Source organism: Eubalaena glacialis, chromosome 9, assembly GCF_028564815.1.
Source record: "Eubalaena glacialis isolate mEubGla1 chromosome 9, mEubGla1.1.hap2.+ XY, whole genome shotgun sequence".
NCBI classification, from domain to species: Eukaryota; Metazoa; Chordata; class Mammalia; order Artiodactyla; family Balaenidae; genus Eubalaena; species Eubalaena glacialis.
In genome coordinates this window covers 51,673,237-51,695,835 of record NC_083724.1, presented here as the reverse complement: position 1 = coordinate 51,695,835, position 22,599 = coordinate 51,673,237, and the positions used below count along the sequence as shown (strand labels likewise).

At 40.8% G+C, this 22,599-nt stretch overlaps 1 protein-coding gene across 6 annotated transcripts in view; it reads left to right on the top strand.

Annotated features, from left to right (window-relative positions):
• PIP5K1B (phosphatidylinositol-4-phosphate 5-kinase type 1 beta) overlaps positions 1-22,599 on the top strand; it is a 571,896-nt gene that overhangs the window by 267,263 nt on the left and 282,034 nt on the right. For all 6 annotated transcript variants that reach the window (XM_061200361.1, XM_061200362.1, XM_061200360.1 and 3 more), the window contains 2 exons: positions 19,099-19,183; positions 22,335-22,403. In XM_061200361.1, coding sequence (XP_061056344.1) covers positions 22,335-22,403 — 69 coding nt within the window. In that variant the 5' untranslated portion in view covers positions 19,099-19,183. The remainder of the gene's footprint in view (positions 1-19,098; positions 19,184-22,334; positions 22,404-22,599) is intronic.

Here is a 22,599-nt window from a genome sequence, read left to right as displayed (position 1 = left end):
ATTCATCTAGGCAAGAGATGCCGGTAACAGGGACCCCAAGGGGTAGCAGCAGGATGGAGAGGGGAGGATGAAGAGGGGAAGGTGGTTGTGAGACATCAGCAGGACTTGGGGGAGGGCGTGGTGAAGGGGGAGGGGGGACAGCAAGCATGATTCCTAGTTTACTCACTTGGAGTAAAAAGGGGGATGGAGTGACGTTGAACGAGATGGGAGATTGGAAGGGGCAGGAGTAGGGGTGTTTGAGTTCTGTTTAGGATGTATTACGTCTAATGTACTTGTGAGAAGCACCAAGGGAGATGTCACTTGGACATGTAAGCCCAAAGCTAAGGAAAGTGATGCTCTAGCCGAAATTATATTTGAGATGACCACACTACCCATTAGAATGTTAGCTTGAATCGATTTTTTTAAAGTGTTGGGAGTGTGATTGATAATACTGAAACCCTCTCTCTGTAGTGCATATCCTTTGTTCATCAGTGACTCAGTTTAGGGCACACGCCAGTTGTGAAAATGAACCAAGTGGTGACTCTTCTCTTATTCCAAACGCATGGCACACAAGACCTTCCCTGCAGAACTTTCCAGATTCATGCCAGACCCCTCCCCAACATGTACCTCTGTATTTCCACCGTGACAAATAACTGGTAATTTCCAGAAGGCACCATGTTATCCCACCTCTGTGTCTTTGCAAATGCTGCTCCTGTGTCCTGGAAATACCCATTCCAGCTTTTTCTACGTTGCTCTCTGCGAGTCATTTAAGATACAACTCAGGTAGGAATCACTTCCTCAGAGGAGCCTTCCTGGAATCCAGGTAATGTGCCCCTTCTATGTGCTCCCCTGGGCAACCTGTATCCGCCCCATCTCAGTGCTGATTACATTGTTTTCTGACTGCCAGATGGTCCTCCTGTTTCTTAGGCAAAACTCTCTTAAACCCAGGCAAGAGGGGCCCTGTTCTTGAGGTGTTTAGGTGTAAGCATTCCAAGTGTCAGAATATTTTGAGCTGTTGTCTCCATACCTATATCTCCTTCTTCAACCTCCCTCCGAATCCCAGACAGGAAGCTTGACCCAAGTCACTGGTGTCCGTGCCCATTCCCAGTGCTCCGAAGGCTGTCTCAGTTAGCACTTGCTGTTGCCACACAGGTAGGTGGTCCAGAGGTATTTTAGGCTGTCACTGTTCCTCTGCCTGCCTGCGTGCTGATAAGGTGAATTGAAATCGTCTGTATGGGGGAGGGGGGCTTGCTGCCTTCCTTGAGCCAAGACACAGTCGTCCTGAGCTTCTGATGAAAACTCCCCACGTAGGGCTATTCAAGGGGAAACGACAAGCCTGGGCAGCAGAGAACTTGGAATTCCAGGGAGACTTAGTGGTAGTAACACTAGGAAAAGGGCACATATTTTTCCATGGATTGCTAATAATCAAAACAATACTCGATCCTTCCTGGGTTGCATTCCTGCATTTAAACATCAGAGATTTATCCTTTTCCTTGATGTTAAGAGGGTATGTTTAGTACTGAGATACCAGCGTGGTGGTGAGCTTTGAGGCAGCCTGCCAGGTGTGTGGGATTTGAAATAAATCCTAAAGCTGAAGATTGGGGATTTTCCCCTGTATTTTCAAAGCCATAGGAATTGAAATAGTTTAATAATAAGATTGAAAGTTACTCCTGTGAACTTAATACACCACTTGGAAAGAAATCTTTGCCTGAGTGGACTGAGTCTCATCCAACAGATAAGTGAAAATCCAGACAGTTTTCACTTAAAGGTAAGGTTGCTTTGCAGCATAGATATACCCCAGTAGGGTTTGAAGATGAAGAACAGCGCACTCCAAGAGAAGCCCAATCTCAGATTGGAGTTCACTCCTTAGAACGGCTGCTCCACAGGGTCTTCTTATTTTGTTCTGTGACTCATGCTGTGTTGAATTCTGCTGGAATGAATGACGTAGGCTTGCCCCAGGGTATCACAGCCCAGTTCAGCCCCTGTGCCATAGAAGCAGTGAGGGGATGGAGAGCAAGGCAGTGTGTGAGCATACCAGAAAGCAGATTACAAGAGACTCCAAAGGAACCCAGTGGGCATCTCTGGGCGGTGAGATTGCTGGCCAGTTTTATTTTCTTTGTGATTTTCTATATTTGCCCAATATTTCTATAATAGATATGCGGTGCATTTATAGCCATATTTTTTTAAATGTTCAAAAAGAGATCCATTTGAAGAAAATGAGATGCGGGGAGGGATAAATTAAGAGTTAAGGATTAACAGATACACACTACTATATGTAAAATAGATAAACAACAAGGACCTACTGTATAACACAGGGAACTATATTCAACTTATTGTAATAACCTATAATGAAAAAGAATCTGAAAAGTAATTCAGTATATATATACACTGAATCACTTTGCTGTACACCCAAAACTAACACAGCATTGTAAATCAACTACAGTGGTGTGAAATAAACCTAAAACAGGGATGGAAAGAAGGAAGGAAGGGAGAGAGGGAGGGAGAGAGGGAGGGAGAGCGGGAGGGAGGGAGGGAGGGAGGGAGGAAGAGAACTCTTGTAGAAGTATTTGGGACGCAAAATCACCGTCCTAGTTTTTCATCTTGTTTCTCACTCTGAAAACCAAACATTCATTTATTATCCAATGCTAAAAAGAAGGAAGAAGAAAACATTTATGAAGCATTGACTTAACTGAAAATAAGTAAGGACTGAAAATAAGACCTCCTTTCTGTACTCAAGATAGCTTATCTAAGAAGTGTGGCAGACATTCTTATATGTACATTCATTACACTTTCAACTTTTAAGTCCGTGTGCCAAGCACTATGCTAGGTTCTGTGATTTACAGAGAAATACACAGAGGTTATTGCCCTGAAAGGGCTGATAGTGTAGTGGAAAGAAAAGAAATTGAAACTGATAATTACAGTATAATCAGTTAAGTGTCACAATAGGGGCAGGACCAGGGCACCATGGGAGCACAGAGAGGCACTGAGCCCTGACTTGGGAGGAGGAAGGGTGGATTCATAGAAGGAAGCGATGCCTTAGGTGCATCTTGAAGAATAAGAAGCACCCAGCCGGGGAGGGGGTGGAGGAACAGTGGCATGTCAGGCTCTGGAGACTGTGCAATGGAAGGAGGCGAGAGAGCGCTATGGCTTCTGAGAACTGCAAATCATCCCATATGGCAGCAACCATCCCGGGGTGGGCAGCAAGGAGAGATGAGTTAAAGAGGCCAGGTCATGAGAGGTCATGTGCTGTGCTAAAGACTTTGAGTTCCACCCTGAAGCAGTGGGAAGCTACCACAGGATTTTGAAGAAGGAGAGCGGCATAGACAGATTTGCATTATAGAAAGATTCTTCTCGCAATAGTGTGCCCCAGCAAGGCAGACTAATTAGGAGGCTGAGGCAGCAATCTGTGCAAGAAATAAAGAAGTCTCAATTAAGATAGTAACAGGGGAAATGCCGAGAAAGAATCAAAGAACATTAAGGAGATTGATTTAAAAGAATTTGATTGATGGGCTGTGGGATGAGGTTAAAAGAGGAGTCGGGATGACCCCTTGGTTTCTGGCTTGGACAACTAGATGGACGATGGCAGCATTCTCTGAGCGGGGAGGATTGTGATAAACTGTAGAATTCATAGTGCCCCTAAGATGCTATATAAGAACCCTGAAAGCAACTGAAAATATAGATCTGGAGCTCAAGAAAGAGATGTAGGCTCAAGAGTTATTGGGGACTATCCCAAGTAGGTGGCAGTTGAACCCCTGGGTAATGGAAGAGATTATGCAGAGGGAGTGAGAAGAAGAGAATACAGAAGACCATGAGGAACATGAATTTTAAGAGGCAGCCCAAGAAAAGGGAGCCTGCCAAAGAGACCAAGGTGTGTTCAGAGAGGTAGGGGGAAAGCCGGCTATATCAGGAAGGGAAAACCAGGGATATGTGGAACCCTGGTTCAGGCTCACTCTCAAGCCTGCCATCCATGGAAGAAAGGGCAAAGAGCAAGTGACAAGTGGCAGAAATGCCCACACCAACTGAGTTTGCCTCTAACAAGTCTCCCTGGACATAAACGTCTGCCAACATTTCATTTGTAAAACGTCTGGGAATATAAGTTTTCTGTTTGTTTAACTGGGCGTATTGCCTCCCCCAAACAAAATCAGGCTTCTGTTAGTAAAGACCATGAGGAAGGGGATTTGTGGTAGGCAAACGACAGTGTTGGCCATGCGGGGTAGCCAAGGGAGGAGGCACTGTCGATGGAGGAAGACTGGTCATTCATCAGTTCAACACAGATTGCAGAGCCGACCGTGTGCAGGCTACTCCAAGGTCAATGCTGCGATGAAGTCCAGAAAGGTGACGAATGAAACTTCGTGGGTGAAGCAACCAGTAGTCCACTTGTGAAGTTGTGGTGGTTATGGGGGTGGCTGGATTGCTGGTGCATCCAGAAGTGAAGGGGGAGGGGGAGGAAGTCAAGGCAGGGAGCGTACACTAATCTTTGGAGGATTTGATCTTGAGCGTAAGTGGAGTGAGACAAGGTTGCAACCAGAAGAGGGCGTCAGGGTGAAGAAGAGGTGTCAGGGAGGAAGGGTCTCAGGAAAGGTATTAACATGCTCATATTCCCAAGGTAAAGAGCCAGATGAGAGAAAGCGGTTGAAGACCCAGGTCAAAGGATAACTGATGGAGAGAGGGCTCCAGGCTGGTGTGTGCGGGAGGGAACACAGAACATTCCTTAGCTGTGCATTAGAGAGGAGGAGAGAGCCCCAGACTAGAGAGAAGGTTGGGAATCAGTGTGTGAGAGTTCACAGGTGGGGAAGGCAGCAAATGAAGGGACCATTCATCCCTCTGTGAAGCAGGAGGCAAGGTGCAGAGACTGTCAGGCAGGGGACTTAAGGAAATAAGTGAAGTCTTAAAATAGGCAGTATTCGTAGAGTGGTTAGCAGCCCTTCTTTGGAACTGGACAGTCTGTATGCTCACATCCTGGTTCTGCCACTTAACTGTGTGAATTTGGATAAGCTATTTAACCTCTCTGTGCCTTAGTTTTCTCATCTGTAAAATGAGGGTAATAACAGAAGCCTGTTACTTGGAGTCGTTGAGAGAATTAAATGGGTTGATTAATGTACATTTAACTGTGCCTGGCACAGAAAAAGTGCTCCATATGTATTAACTATACTAATTACTATGAGCAAGACTGAGAGCAGATGCAGCCTGGAGTCACACAAACCCCAAAATGTAAGTGGGTGATGGAGACTCTGCGAGCACAGCCAAGGAGGCACCGTGTTCTTCTAGGACAGAAGGATAGAAGGCATCAAGGAAGTCCTCAGAGACGAAAGACACGTGACTGACGCACAGGTCATGGAGAGCAAACACCGGGCTTAGGCAAGAGGCTGCGGAAGAGCAGATGCTCCCTTGAGACTTGAGAGGGAGCAGGTGAGGCGCGGGGAGCGGTGTGCGTGTGTAAAGGCTCCTTCCACCTCCGGTGAGGCAGGAATGGGCAGGCGGAGCGGAGCCGTGAGCCCTAGGCTTCGCGGGGCCTTGAGTGCTGGGAGTCTGCCCTGCGGCCACGTGAGGTTTGGAAGCACAGCAGTGACAGGATCCGCTCCGGCTCGCGGTGCGCCTGCCGGTGAGAGTAGCTGAGGAGGAGGAGGATGGTAATAATAATAATGCTACATTTATGGAGTGTGTACTCTATGCCCGGGACACCGTGAATGCTTTACATATTGGTCCCTCCTCACAGCTGCCCTGTGAGAGAGATACTGTCATTTCCCCCATGCCTCAGATGAGGAGGCTATACAGCTGGTGAAGCCGGGCAGCCTGACTCCATCCCGTTTCCGTGACCACTTCGTTGTCACCACCTTGCCCATTAGGGCGTGACTCGGAGGAAAGGGTGGCAGGTGGAGGACGGGGTGAAGACCTCAGTTAAGCCTGTGGTAGCTTTTTTTTTAAAAATTGATTTATTTATTTTACTTTCGGCTGCATTGGGTCTTCGTTGGGTTGCGCGGGCTTCTCATTGCGGTGGCTTCTCTTGTTGCGGAGCACGGGATCTAGGCGCACGGGCTTTAGTAGTTGTGGCTCGCGGGCTCTAGAGCGCAGGCTCAGTTGTAGCACACGGGCTTAGTTGCTCCCCGGCATGTGGGATCTTCCCGGACCAGGGCTCGAACCCGTGTCCCCCGCATTGGCAGGCGGATTCTTAACCACTGCGCCACCCGGGAAGCCCTGTGGTAGCTTATTGATAGTGGATTTTCTGTCTTAGTCAAGGAGAGTTTGGCCATAAGGATTAGAACCTCCTGCAAAGAGCTCAGGGGAATGGTGGATGTGTTATGAAGATACAGGGCTCTCCCAGAAGCCAGCTGCTAGCTAGGGAGTGTGACTAGATCCCAGGGCTGGGTGTTGGCAGGCGCCTTGTCTGTGCATCATTCTGTAGTCTGATTAAATTGCCAGGTTCTCAGTTTCACTCTCCTGTGACTTTGGCCGGCTCTGGCTCTCCCTGACCTGAGAAGTCCAAGACCAACCCCACGTGACCACTTAGTCCCTGCGTTGTGGGAAAGTTCTCGATGTGGATAACCCAGTGGTTCAGCCTGGGCCTAGTGTGGCCCTTTGGTTCATCCTGAGGCTGGAATGGATGTGGGGAGGGTACCACAGGCGGGGAGACAGCTGCTCTTAGAGCTCCCATGATGGTCCACAATTAGGAAGGCTTGAAATATTAGTTACCCTGACTGGCCCCCAAATTCCCACAGGCCCTGGCAGTGCCTGGGTTCTGACCGTGTTTTCATTGTCAGCACCACTCAGGGCTCTGTCCTTTCAGTCTCGAGCTCAACCTGTCCTACGTTCTCACCGCCGTGCCCACTGCAGCAACTGCTGCATTCACTCTTTCAATCCAGCCTTCCGTTCCCATTTCATCCTGTCTCCTTTTAAGCAATATTATTATTTTTAATATTATTGGCCTCCTACTCAAAAGCCTTCAGCAGGTGTTCTCTAGTTTTTCGTATCTGTGGTTGGCTCCCAAGGCCATCTAGCCCGGGACTAATCACTGTCTCCAGCTTCATCCCCCACTATTAGGTCAGGACGATCGTCCTCTCTCACCAGGAGTAGTTTTCCCAGATGCACCCACCGCTGTCACCTGACAGCTGCTCCATCCATTAGGGCTGCCTACTCCAGACCCTGTCACCTCCTCTTCTCTGAATAGCTCCTTTAGTCTTGATTCTCCAGTTAAATTGTTGGTTTGTTGAAAACAGCTCTCTGTCAGGGTGTCTCAAACCTGAACACAGAACTTGGGAAATTTAATATTCAGGGACTAATAACTGATTTATGATCTCATGGCCTTGGGTTTTTGGGGTCAAGGTTTTTTTTTTTTTTTGGTTTTTAATTTTTAATTGCATTTTTTAGAACATTCCATGTAAGCCCTCTGACTGTGATAATTGAATACCTGTTAGAAGCAAAGCCAAGTAAAAGGTATTAGCTCCTAATCCTGTTAAAGACTTGCCCATTATTTCTGTGCTTTTGTTTTGGCTTCTCTTTTAAGCACCTTGACAACAGGGACCATCTTACTCATTGTCATTTCCCCCCAAAGTACCTACCATAGAAGTGCTGGAATCAATGTTTGGGTAAATGAATACTCTTCTGGGTGAGAGTGTGTCATAAGTGGTCATCTCACCACTGTTTTCCCTCTATCTAGACTTTTATATTTGTGCCTCGTTTGAAACTTCTTTTATTACTTGTTGACTATTAAGGTTATTAGCCTAGAACTCTAGAAAATTTTTCTCCTGCTCAGTCTCTTCTACTCTTCGGAGCGTTTGCTATTCCCTTGAGCAGTGCGTTTCTTTGAGGGTCCTCTCTACCCCCATCTCTGTCCTTTCAGATTTCCCCTCAGACACACAGCCCCCAAACACTGGCAAAAAGAAAGTGCTTTGGGGTAAACTACTACCTGTCCCTTTTGTTTGGGGGGCATATAGGAGATCTGTGTTGCTCTGGCTTTCTTTAAAGAAGACGAAATAAGCCCAGAAATGCCCTGAACACTGCTGCAGGAGCAAAACCGAATCGATTTGGGTTATTTTGTTTGGACTACTTCTTTTTACCAGTCATGACTGCTTTCATTCCCATATGGTTTACACAATTATTATTATTGGAATAATTGAATAATTTCTGAGGCATATACTCTTGGGGGAAAAAAAGAGGAAAATAGCTTAGAAATAAAATGTGGACAGAAAGCATAATCTGGTAAATAAAAAATGAGAAAGTTTACAGTGTAGTAAGAATATAATGTTGTGAAGTCTACCCAATATCAAATGTCTAGTAAAACCTGGGAAAGAAAAAATGTAAGCATTATATAGAGGTAGAAAGTCCAACTATGTGCAATTCTTAGTGACTGTCCCAGATGTCTCTGGGAAGAGACAAAAAAGTGACAGTGTTTGTGAAGTCTTCATAGAGGCTTTTCCTTGTGCCAAATGGAAGCCCAGGTGTCATGACCATGTATGAATTTGCTCCTGACTTTCAGCTCTTTCCCCCACCCTCTTACCCTACCCCAAAACACACACAAACACACAGTAGGTCTTTGTGTATTTAACATGAAAACCAGGGCAGGAGAAGATTGTACAATACTGGTGTTTTCCTGAAAGGCTGTGAGTTGCACTGGTCTGGAACCAACACACCCGTCACAGTTGTTTCCATGGGCTACTTTCTTCTGTCTAATGTTTGCAGTGAAGGCTTGGTTTGAAAAGACGTATGAATTCTTTCAGCACAACCTTTGTTGGGAAAATGAATTACGAGTGGTTCATTTTATGCTGAGCCTTTTGTCATCGCCATTTATAGCTATTCTGTTTATTCACTTGGTGAGAGCCATTCTGAGAGTTGATGTGTGTGTTTCGTGAGAGACTCTAAGAGCCCTGCAATTTGTTTTGATTGGTCTCCATTTGGATTCATAGCGAGCAGGTGCCATCGTTTGGAATTGGTTTTGGCAGCAGCTTGGTTATATAAATATTAGATACATGAAACGAAACCTCATTTAAATTATTTTCATCAGTAGGAATAGGGGAGCCTTACACTGAATATAAGAGCACCACGGTTCTATTTTTACAGCTTCTGAGCTTACAAATGTGTAACATACCATATGTCTGAACATATGTGTGTATAGGTGGCCTCCTTTGTGCAGATACTCAACATGCAGATCTTCTGCATTTCTCTGAGAGTTTATGCAAATATGCTAAAGAAATAAATATGAGCCTATGATTTCTTAATATAACAGAAATTTTTTCCCATTTGAAAAGTATAGGCATTTCTACTTTGGAAAATCTGTCAAAGATTGTTTTCAGTTTGGTGTATTTTTTGTTGCTTATATTTAAGCCTTGGAAAATAACCTATCACATTTTTAAACCTTTGGTTTTTCCTGTCTGTTCTGTTATTGTTGTTGTTTGTTGCCAAAACCACATTAAAAGAGTATTAAACCTCTTCTAAGTGCACGGGAAGGACTACAATACTTCTTACCTCCCCAGCAAAACTATTTACAAGACTGACATTTTCCTAAGAATGACTTTCTAGGTTTTCATGAAAACCATACACATGTTTTACAAATTTATTTTTATTTAGGCAACGGACTGAACAGGGGTTTGTGATCATAGGTGGAATGAGCAATCTGGATGTCTGTTTGTAACCTTTTAAGTAACATCCTAAGCCTGCTTCTGGGTATATTCTTAAAATGCAAGATTCAAGATCTCAGAGAACACGCCGGAAAATGTGTTAAATATGCTTCATCCTGCTGGGGCTTTCTTTAAGCTGCCATGGCACCTGGCATCTTCCTCACCCTCTACCTCTCAACCTTGTGTCCCCCAGAAACTGCTCAGTTTCAGTGTTCGTCATAAATGAAGCTTTCCATGGTCCCTACAGGCTGACTTGGGCAGCTCTTTCTCCAAGAACCCTAGTAAAGCACGTGGCATGTTGTACTGTACCTGTCCCCATGTCTGTCTCTCCTGCTGATGTGACTTCTTTGAGGACGAGACTCTGTATCTGTCTTTATGGCTCCAGGGCCAAGCTCATAGCCTGACATGTACTGTTCAGTGATGTTGATGAATGCATGAAAAAGTGAATTAGTTTGCTGGCAGATAAAATGAACTCAGAAGAGCATAATTTAAACAGAAATGATTAACATTAACAGGCAGACATGACCAAGGCCCAAATTGTGTTTTAATTGCTTTCTCTCTTGGGAAATGATCTAGGAACTGTTACCATAGATAGCCTGAATGGCGTGAAAACATTTGAATGTGGCTAACTTGTGGAAGATCAATTCCCATAGGGCAGGTTGTACTCATGATGATCACATGATTAGTGAGTGTCCTCCTCATTCCAAAGAGGATCTGAGGGGAGGCTCTACCCAAGAAACTTGGCGATGGCACCAAACCAGAAGCGCCACGTAACAGAGTCAGCAGGATTCGTGGTAGGAAAGAAGTGGATAGGACCCAAGGTCATAGAGAATCAGTAGCACAGATGGACCGAAAACCAAAGCCTTCAGAGGCCTCTTGCACTGTTCTTCCCATTAGTCCTTGTTGCGTTGCTTCATCGGTGTTTAATGAAGAGGTTGTTTTCATGGGAAGATCAGTAAGGACTCATGGCTACTGCCCCTCGCCTCTTGTATCTATAGGTTGGCCTACTTAGTTGGGTAATTTGATAATTAGTCATTTCCCCCCTCATTTGGCCTTGCATGAGGAGCAAACTCATCTGTGGCAAATTAAAAATACTGACTTCGATGGCCCTAGCTGGGAAATTAGAGGTTGAAAGGGTTGCATCTGACTAAGTCGAATATGGCCCCCAAGTATAATATATCTAAAACCTTCGGTAACTGTAGAGTTTTTGTTCTTGTTTTTTTTTAACACCTTTATTGGAGTATAATTGCTTTACAATGGTGTGTTAGTTTCTGCTTTATAACAAAGTGAATCAGCTATACATATACATACATCCCCATATCTCCTCCCTCTTGCATCTCCCTCCCACCCTCCCTATCCCACCCCTCTAGGTGGTCACAAAGCACCGAGCTGATCTCCCTGTGCTATGTGGCTGCTTCCCACTAGCTATCTCTTTTACATTTGGTAGTGTATATATGTCCATGCCACTCTCTCACTTCATCCCAGCTTACCCTTCCCCCTCCCCGTGTCCTCAAGTCCATTCTTTAACTGTAGAGTTTTAAAAAGCTCCCCTACCACCTTGTAAACTCAGAAATGCCCTCCAGGTTGAGACTCACTGATGTCGAACAAGTTTTACAGGAAATAATTATGTAAATTAATACTGTCAGCTAACCTCCTGATTGCATTTACAAATTGAAAAATGCAATGCAATATTTAGTAGACAGTCTTCCAACATTTTGTCAAATAACTAGGAGGGAGAGTGTGGTATGGTAGAATGAGCAGTAGATTTGAAGTCAGACAGCTCTGGGTCAAGTCTCTCAGCCCCACCACCTCTTGACTTGACCCCAGGCAAATTGTCCCAAGTCACAGCCTCACTCCTACACTTAATGAAGAGGCTGCAGTAGACCCTGGCTACTTTGTAGTGATCTATTTAAGCTCTTTGCAAATCCCCAGAGTCATTAAAATAGAAATGTTTGTACCAGCTCCTAGCCTGCCTCCCAATCCACATTTTCTTTGGGAACCATGTATCTTGTGAATATCATTAGCTCATATGTGCTTTCCCACATTCATATTTTTATCTCATTTTTGTATCTCATTCTGTAGCCCATCACTGGCCTGTTTGTCCTCAAAGCCATTCCTCACTCTTCTCCTGTTCTGTGTCACGGGGCAGGCATTCCTAGAGGATACATTTCTCGGGCTCCCTGTGTCACATGGTTTTCAGTAGGCTGGCCCATGGGAGCCATAGACAGGGATTGCTGGGTAGAGGGGCTGAGGGAGAATCTAGAGTGTATCCCCCTCTCTCTGTCCTGGGTAGTATCCCCAACAGTGACTGTCTTCACCGTGCCTCCAAATGTACCCCCTCCTTCTGTAGTTCCATCCTCTTTCAGTTCACCCTCGCCATGATGTTCTGCAGATCCCTCCAACTTTTGAGGTCTGGTAACACCCCTTCCCTTGGTGTGCCTCTAGCCCTTGGGGTGCCGATGTTAGTCTCTGCATTTCATCACCATCTTTTGCTTAGCTTTTTAACTCACCCGTCACTTTTATAACTAATTCCATGTCTTAAATTCTCTTTCTTTAACATACCCAGAATAGGTTCTGTGTTCCCTCCTGGACCCTAACATCTCTCTTGAAGTGATAAAACGTATTTATTGCCCCTACTGCTTAGAGTAGCTTAGATGAACCCAAGCCCTTGAAGCATACTGAAAAAACTGATTCCCCAGACCCACCATGCAGAGGCAGTGATTTAGTTGTTTTGGTGCATGGCCTGAGAACCTGAATTTTTATAAAGCTCCCCAGTGGTTCTGATGCTCAACATTGGTAAAGAGAACAGCAAACCAGGCTGAGATGGAGGGGTTTGGGAGTTGCTATATTTATTCACCACTAAGGGCTTCACTTCTACAAACCAGCCTCACAGCGAGAGCCTCAGCAAAATTAAAAATGACTGCATCCCATGGATGTTATAGGACAGTCAGTTACAAGTGTCAGAATCACACAAGCTAAATTGAAGAATGCCAAAGGATTCGTTGCAGGATTAAATGAAATCTTTTTTGTGACAGCGTCTCACACATAGTTGTTGCTCAATAAATGATAGTCTTTCCTTCCCTCAAATTGAATGAAAGCATAGAAATGTAGCAGGCTCTGAAATAGTATAAATTATTTATTCCTTATGCTAACAGAATCCAGATACCAAATACCAGAAAGGATAGATAAGCCATCAACAAGTCAAAAAAATTTCATTGCTTGGCATGTATTATTGTTAGCTGAGCTGGTGTTTCAACAATCTAATCATATGACACTATAAATTGGCTCTGTTTAATGTCAGAAATAATTTCAGAAAATAAGTTCTAACTGGGAGTCTCGTGTCAGATTACATATTAACACATCTCCTAAGGAGACCTGAGTCTTATGATTATGCCCTTACTTGGCCATTAGAATTTCTGCATTCCAGGCTCTTGCCAGAGACTATAATTTTGAGTGCTCTCCTGTCCAGTTCTTATCAAAAGGTTGGTCACGAGAAATAATTTTCAGAGAGCACTGCCTGAAGGATATGAAGTCCGTTCATTCCTCAGCTAGATAGCCTACATATTATTCATGGTTTAAGTCATCAGATCTCCGTGTAACAGCTTCTTGTCAGTTTCCCTTTGCTGGGCAGGATTGATGAAAAAAGACACATCTGTCCTTACGGAATTTTTGAACTATGTGTTAAAAGAGAAAACTCTCATAGGTTTCTAGACAGAGAAAACCAATAAGTTACCAAGACAGAAGCATCAGACTAGCATGAAACTACTCATCTGTAAGCCAGGAAGCAAGGAGACAGCAGTGTCGTATCAATAGGGAGATGAAAGAAAGGGCTGGGAGCCAAGAATCCAAGAGATCTAGTTATACATGGGGACAAAGGAAAGACCTTTCTGGACGTGGAATGACACAGAGCAGACCATCCATGTGCCACTTCTGAGGAACTACTTGAGAAGTTGTTCCAACTGAATGAAAATTGAATCAGAACAAAGGTGTTCAGATAGGAGGAGATGAAGAGCCAAAGAAACAATGATGAGCAATGAACCCTGTAAAACTTATGGTCAAGTCTAAATAATGTTAATAATGTGACTATGAACTATAAATTGTTCATTAAGAAGAGCTGGGTCAACTAAGAGGAGCTATTTAGTGGTTCAAAATGGAGCAGTCAGTGAGAGAGTAAAAATATTCCATGTATCTCCTCTTGGGGAGGAGGAAGAGAAGAGATGTCATGGGTTGGGCTCTCTAGAAGCAGGCACTGGGACAGAGTTTTGGGTGCAAGGTGTCTTTAGGGGTCAAAAAAACATATATTGAAGTCCTAACCCCCAGTACCTGTGAAACATGACCTCATTTGGAAATAGAGTCTTTGCAGATGTAATGAAGTTAAGATGAGGTCATTGGGTGGGTCCTAATCCAATAGGACTGGTGTCCGTATAAGAAGAGGAAAATGCCATGTGAAGGCAGACAACAGAGGCAGAGACTGGAGTGATGCAGCTGCATGCAAAGGAATGCTCAGGATCAAAGGCCACCACCATGCAGCTAGGAAGAGGAAAGGAAGGATGCAGTCCAGAGCCTGGGGGGAGCAGGGCCCTGCTGACACCTTGATTTTGGACTTTCAGCCTCCATAACTGTGAGAGGATGAATTTCCGTCGTCTTAAGCCACACAGTTTGGAGACTAATACAACCTGTGAAAGGAGGAGGGGGGAAGCACGGTCAGGCAAGCAGAGGAAGAAGTCAGACTTCCATGTAGGACCCACAAAGCCGGGGCCAACTCAGTAGGGAGCTGCCCCATCGTTCAGTCACAGGCTGTGTGCAGCCCCAGAGAGGCCAGGGCCTGGGTGAAGTGGCTCCCTGCAGAGGCAGACCCTGAAAGGGCTGGCAGCCCAAGGTGTCTGCTGACCACACTCTTAGTGGTGAGCAACCTTCCCTCCTTGAGGGGAGATCTGGGTGGCACAGGTCTGTGTCTAGCACAGTAGACCAAAGGAAAAACGCCTGGGTAGTGGGATGGCATAAAGTCATTTTATTATTATTTTTTTACTAGAAATATATAGACTCTTAATGGTTTAAAAATAGAAAGATAATTATGAGCAAAATATATGTGGAATAAAAAATTTCAATTAATGGGGAAAAATAGAATTGTAAATTTTATTAACCCAGCAAGAAAGGAATGGATAAAAATAAATGCAGGAACCACAAATATAATTAATAGTAAACAAATATGATGGAAGTAAACCAAATATAATCTAATCACAATAGATGTGAATTTGTTAAGTCCCCTTTCAAATGACAAAGACTCTTAGATTGGTTAAAAAAAAAAAATCCAGTTTTAAGCTATTTGTCAGGAACACAGCTGAAACCAAATGACAATAACTAACATAGCTGAAGATAAAAAAAGGGACAAGAAGGTGCCAAGCATGTGCAAATAAAAGGAAGGAAGTGAGGATATTAGCATCAACTAAGATGGAATCCAAGACCAAAATTATTAAATAAGAAAAAAAGATACTTTTGCAGATAAAGAGTACAATTCACAAGGGCACTATTATACATATATCCTTTGTACACGGCCAGCATAGTTATGGAAATTTTAAGGCAAAAAATAAAAAGTAGAAATACAGGAGAATATGATTAACCTATAACCATATCAGAGAATTTTACTGTATTTTTTCATAATTTGACAAAATAGACAATGTTATAAGGTGGTAATAATATAGTGTTTTTCTACCCTATAAACAGGGCACAGGCACGTTTTTCTCTTGTGTCTATGGAACATTTACAAAAAATTATTTCTACGGCCATTGGAAAAAACTTGAATTTGGGTGGGAGCGGAAATTTTACTTATCCCATATTTTGATCCTAGTGCAATAAGCAAGAATATGGCAATGAATAAAAAGATTAATAATTAAAATATAAATCCTTAACATTAAGAAACTCTCTTATAGATGATTCCTGGATCAAATTGAAAATCAAGTCCAAAATTACAAATTATTTGGAAATTAACTAAACAGAATACTTCACATCAAAATTTATGAGGAAATCATTAATATATTCAGGAATACTTTGTACCCTAAGTGATTTTAATACTATTTTTTTAAAAAAGTGAAAATAAACTAGTGCGTCTAAGAAATTCTTTAAAGCCCAAAGAAAGAAAATATTAAAAGCTAAAATTAATGGAAATGGCCACAAAAACAAATAATAGAAAAGGGAAGTCTGACTAACAAAAATACATATTTGTAACATATATATGCAACATATACATATACATTTTATGTCTATACACACACACACACACACACACATATATGCATACATGCACACACACACACCCCATCAGGAATAAGGAAAAAGACATTACCTGGATCCCAAAAGAATCGAAAGAATTCAGTAACAAAATATTATGTGTTAACTTTATGACAATAAATTTAAAAATCTAAAGGAAATCGATGGCTTTCTAAAAGAATATAAATTATGAAAATTTGATTCAAAGAAAGGTTATAAATTCCAAGAAATGAATAATCCCAAAAAACTAAGTGCATATAAAGAGCCATCCAATTTTATGAAAAGCATTAATTTTTTAATACCAAAACCTGATAAAGATGGGAGAAAAATCATTCAATTTCAATTATGAAAATATCCTTTTAAAAATGGTAGCAAATCAAATCCAAATTAGGGTTTTTCTAGAAATATATAATTTTTCATTGTGAAATTTCTGAGTGTTATATTTGGCACAGTAGAATAAAGGAGAACAATTATATGATTATATCAACTGATGCTGAAAATGCATTTGATATAATTCAGTAGACATTCCTAATAAAAAGTGTAGTAGAATATAGCAGAAAGAAGCTACTATGCTACCAAACAAAAACATTATAGAGGGTGGTGACTACTGTAGGATTATATTATAAATACCAAGCACTACTACTATTACTCGACTGCTATTATTCAACATTTTTTTAGAAGTTCAGTGAATGTAATAGGAAAAGAAATAGAAGTAAGATGTGTAAATATTGCAGGTAATGTGATTGAGACTCTACCTAAAATCTTTTAAAATTCTGTAAGAGGATTTGATTAAATGACTGGGTGAAATATAATAGATGAAACCCAATCATTTTCTTTCTGTGAGTTAATAACCAGTTAGAAATGCAAATAGAAAAATCCCTATTTAAAAGCATGACAAACTAAAGTATCTGGGAATGAATTTAGTAAGACATAAGACAAAAACAAAAAATATGGTTGTAGTAAAAGATATAAAATAACATTTGAAGAAATAGAGAACTATACCATGATTTGAATAAGAAAACTTAAAATTCCAAAGATATTAATGCTTCCCAAAGTAGTGTGTAAATTTAATATAATTCTAGTCAGAATTCCAACTTGGCAGGGGGTTGGTGGGGTGGACGTGTTTTCAGGTTAAGCAATGTGATTTTCAAGTACATATAAAAATATAAACTTGGAAGAAAAATAGTGTGGGGATCTTGTAGCAGCAGATATCAAAGCATATTGTCATGTTACTGCATTTAAGACAACATATTAGCTTAGAAATCAACAAGTAAGTCTTTGGAACAGAGAGCCTAGAGATATATTGAGGTATATAGGAAAACTTAATATTTGCTAAAGGAGGCATGAAGGCATGTCCTTCCAGTAAGAAGAAGATAGATTATAAAGTAAATGATGTTGGGGCAATTAGCTACCCATCTGGGAGAAGATGAGGTTAGATTCCATTTGAAGCAAAGATCTAATGTTAAAAATGAACTATAAAGGTACTTGAAGAAAATATAGGAGAATACATGTAGTGTAACATCAGGCTTGGGAGAACTCTCCCAAGTAAGACAGTAAATCCACAATCCATCTAGGAAAAATTAGTAGATTTGACTATGTAAATATTTAAAATGTCTACCTGACTAGATACCATAAACAGAGCCAAAAGATGAACAATAGCTTGCAGCTCATATGACAGAGTTAATGTTTAATATACCAGGAGATCTTACAGATTGATTATAAAAGAAAAAAAGATAAACAGCACAGTATAAAAATAAGCAAAGGACATGAACTGAAAATGTAAGTCACCAGTAAACCTGTGAAAAGGATAGGCCCCGTTAGTGGTAAGAGACCGTGAATTAAAATGACTGAGGTGTCATTCTCTGCCCATTAGATTGGCAAACATTTTAAAGATGGCGAACATCCAGTGCTGATTAGTATGTCATTAAGCAGGTACTCATTATTCACTGTGGGACTCATTGCTTCACCCTTTTTACGGAAAAGAATGTAACAAAGGTCCTTCAAATACTTAATGCACTTATCAAGTTTGGATCAATTTCCAGGATTCTTTCCCACAGAAATAAAAGTACTAGAACATTAAAGATGTTTATGTAAGTCTGTTTATTCCTTCTCTGGTTACAGTAGCCAAACCTGGAAACAGTCTGCATGTTCGTCCAGGAGGGTGTATCCATTTTGTGGAATATGGTACAATTATTTTTTTTTAAAGGTTACACCATAGGATTCCATTTGTAACTTTTTTTTTTCTTTGGTTGCTCCGGGTCTTAGTTGCGGCAGGCAGGCTTCTCTTAGTTGTGGCTCGTGGGCTTCTTAGTTGCAGCTCGCTGACTCCTTAGTTGTGGCATGCGAACTCTTAGCTGCGGGATGCAAGCGGGATCTAGTTCCCTGATCAGGGATTGAACCCAGGCCCTCTGCATTGGGAGCGCGGAGTCTTAACCACTGTGCCACCGGGGAAGTCCTGATACAGTTATTTTTAAGTGAGAGAGATATATAATATAGATTTGAAAAATATCTTTAAAATGCTGATAGAAGTGGCTGAAATAAGTGTGTGCGTGTGTGTGTGTAAGCATAGGGAAGATTTTGGAAGGTTAGTCAACAAACTGTTACCATTGGTTATCTCATTGGGGAGAAACTGATGGGACCTTATTCATTTTTACTTTAAATTGTATTTTTAAAATTGGTTACCATAAGCAAGTATCTCTTTTGTATAAAAACATAATTATAGGGCAAAAAGGTTTGTTGAACTGTCTTTGAAGTTGTGTTATTGAAACAACCTTCACGAAAATCACAGTTGATTTATCACAGGGATAATATTGCAAAATTATCCACACATCACGTGGGGTCTCTTTTATGAAGACCCACAGGAGAAATTTCCACTGCAGCCTCCATCCCCAGTGTGGTTCATTTGAGCAACTGACTTGTTTTTATCTTATGAACATTGGGCATTTACGTAACTGATTATTTCTTGCTCTGCTGTGACCACTAGGAATCTCAGAGTCAAACTGGAGACTGACCAGGGTATTCAACAACTATACAGGATTACATGGCTCACATTCTGTGCACAGCCCATACTGCTGGCAGCGTCTTGTTCCTCACCTTTATCTTCCCTTTATTTATACACACATTTCTTTATTTTCGTTTTACCTGATTGCATTGTGTGTATCCCTATAGCCACCTCTGATCTTTTCTGGGAGATGAAGTAGAGGTATGAATAAATAATGAATAGTGATTTCTATTTTAACAGGAACCTGGGGAGGAAAACAGTCTCAACAATGAATAGGCCACTCATCACGACCAATTACAGATGACTTGCCATTTCATTTACAAAGGTAAGGAAGTACAGTCTATATTTTTGATTAATTCCAAAGGACTCATTATAAGCCCTTACTCTTTTATTTTATATTTACAAATACTCTAAATCATGTATCTAGTTCATGGCCTTTAACTTTGACATTATCAAATTGAAAACAAACAGCAAGCAAAGAGAAACAGGAAATTTTGTGGATGTTGGCATGCCAAAAGGGGCAGAACCCAGGAGATGTGGTCTCTGCTATTAACTACTGTGTGTGGTTAAATATTTGACTAGCATTAGTGTTTTGCTTATTTTTATATGTAGCAGTGCTCACTGCAGAATACTTGGAGAATATAGCAAAATATTAACATGATAACCCAAAGCATTCACAATCCCATCATCTGTAGATAATTACCAGTACTTCTGTGAATTTCTTTCCTCCTTCCTTTATGCATATGTAGAAATATATATGATTATAATGTTTTTAAAAGCAATGTTTTTAATCCATACTTACCTTGGCTTCCATAGTTATAAATGATGTACCGTAACGAGTGCAGAACATAGCAAGTCTAGGAAGAGACAGTAATTGTCACTGTGACCATTTTAATAGCCATTTGCAGTTGACCAGAGCATCCCCAAGCATCTCATTTGCCTCTCCTACATGGATGTCCTGGTGAATAAGTCCGTGTGACCTTTGTTAAACATCATCCTACAGAAACAAACAAACAAAAACCCTTGAATCCAGGTGATATCTCATGGTCTGCTTTTAACATTATTCTCTTTTGTGCTGCTTAAAGGGAATTGTTTTTTTAAAATATATTAAGTTTACCTACTTCTTTTCTACTGCCTAGTCAGGAATGATTTACAAAGTAATAAAAAAAGACTCATCATCTGTCCTTCATTCATGCCAATTTGTCAACCCCTCATTAAGACTGTATTTTCAAGCCCTTTCAGCATTGCTCTTGAAGTTTTTCGGTTTTAAAAGCTGCAAAGGCTTAGAAGTGAAATTACTGAAATGGCATTCTTTAAGGAAGTCTTCATTCTGTGGGCTCCATCAAACAGTTGAAGATTAAGGAAAATCCTACTCTTACTTATTAGTAGTAGTACATACTAAATTGCACAAACATACCCTAATACAGAAATAGGGATCAAGTATCAGATAACTCCTTATATATTCTTATAGTGATTATGTAATTTGAGCTTTCCAGGGGAATGATACAGGGTTGGGTTTGGTTTTTACCCTGAGCCTGATATTGTAAAACCTTTCAGATATTCCAATTCCACTAATATATTATTCAAAACTCATATTATGAAGTAACTAGAAAAATCAATTATTCTTTAAATAAATTAAGCAGATACAGTGTGGGAAGCAGTAGTGTATGAAATATCTGTCCTTGAAAACTTCATATTCAAATACGGACAGATTGAATGGAGACAAATGGAACAGAAAGTTTATCTAAGAGAATGCTTGGATTGGTGGGCAGTCATAGGTCTGGTGAGGTTGGCTTACCATGGTCCATTCTTTCATTTTCTTGGGTGGTTTTTAGTCACATCCAGCTCATGGCAGTCATTTATTTCCCGTACAGAGAAATGCCTGGCAGATCCTTAGGTTTAGTGCACACTATGTCTATTAAAAGCCCAAGATTTAAAATGTGCTTCAAAGGCTTATGAGAAAGTCAGAAGTTTTCTCCTCCATGGTGTATAGAATGCTCTTCATTGCAATTTAAGATAAGACCCTTAAATATCATGGCACCCTGAGTTATGTAGTTATCCTTGTTTACCACATAGGTAACTGGTTTTATGAAATCAGATGAATTAGAAAATGTAAAAACCTTATTTTTAAAAGATGAGAGGAGCACATGTTTAAACATCTGATACCTCCCAATGAAAAATAAAATTTTATCTAAAAGCATTGGAAGAAATCACAAAAATAGTAAATAGTTTTAAGTATGAAAAATGTAAAACTTCTCCATGTCATAATTATAAAACAAATTAAAAGACAGCAGCGTGGATGATACTAATAATGTGCTTGTGAACAGATTAATAACCTTAATACATAAAAATCAATAAGGAAACCACTAATATTACTAGCCTTAATAGGTAAAAAATCAATACCTAAGACCCCAATAGATCAGTGGACAAAATAATAGAAAAGTTGAAAGAAGAAATACAAAGAGCCAGAAAAAGATATGCAAACAATGTTAACCTTCGCTAATAATTTTCAAGGATGCAAATTAAAATCAGGAGGTGCTTCCTTTCACCTGTCAAATTAGCAAAGATAGTTAAAATGATAATAGTCATTGCTAAGCGTGTAATGAAACCAGCTCCCACTCATTGCTGATAGTGGGAATGGGTGTATTCTTCTTGGAAAGAAATTTAGCAATATGTGGTAAGAGCTTTCAATTTTTTAGTGACCTAGTAATTCTAGGAAACTAGTCCAAGAAAACATTGAAGGTGGACAAAGATAGAAGCACACAATCATTACTGTTGCATTATTTGTAGAAACAAAACCCCTGATCCACCTCAACTGTCCTTCAGTGTTGGCATTGTTAACTAAAGTATTAACGCACAATTGTGTTCACCCAGTGGTGTCTCTTGCAACTAGAAAAAATTATTCTTACAATGAGATTTTTATAATCAAATGGGAAAATGCTTATTACATAAGTGTTCAGCGAAAAATGCTGTGTTAAGACAATATCATAATATTTTTAGTATGAAAGTGCATAGAACAAAAGGTGGAAACAAACATACCAAAATGTGAATAGTGGAGTTGCCCAAGGGCAGTAGAACTGGGTAATGTTTTTGTTCTGATTCATGTTTTTGGTACTTTCCAGATATTTTTACAGGAAGCATATATAACCAGAAGAATAGGGGAAAGAAATTAATTTTTTAAGGCTTTGTAGAAAGAAACTTATACACATATGATCTGGGCTTGGACTTTCAGGGCCTCTTTCTTAGAGCATATGGAGTAAAATATGCTGCCAAAATGATTTATATGTAAAGCTTTATTTTGGAAAGACTGGGGAACACAGAATTTTTTTTTAGTATTCTGAGAAATCTCTTCCTTTCTTGGAGACAACAGCATAACAACAAAAATGTAATTAACCACAACAGGTAACAATATTATTAGCATATTGTATTTCAGAGTAGAATATCTAAATTCAAATAGGTACATTTTTCTCTTGTAGATGTCGTCTGCTGCTGAGAATGGAGATGCAGCACCTGGGAAACAAAATGAAGAAAAAACCTATAAAAAGGTGAGTGAGTGTGTTATCTTCTTTTTCCAGCTCAAAAAGAGGAACACTTTTATTGCTTAGAATGCTAATATTGCCATAAGCCTTTTCTTCCTCCAAAGCATTTGTATGTAAGTTACCGCCTTAGTTTCCTATTTCTGTAACAAATTACCACAAAGTTAGTGGCTTAGACAACATAAATGTATTCTCTTACAGTTCT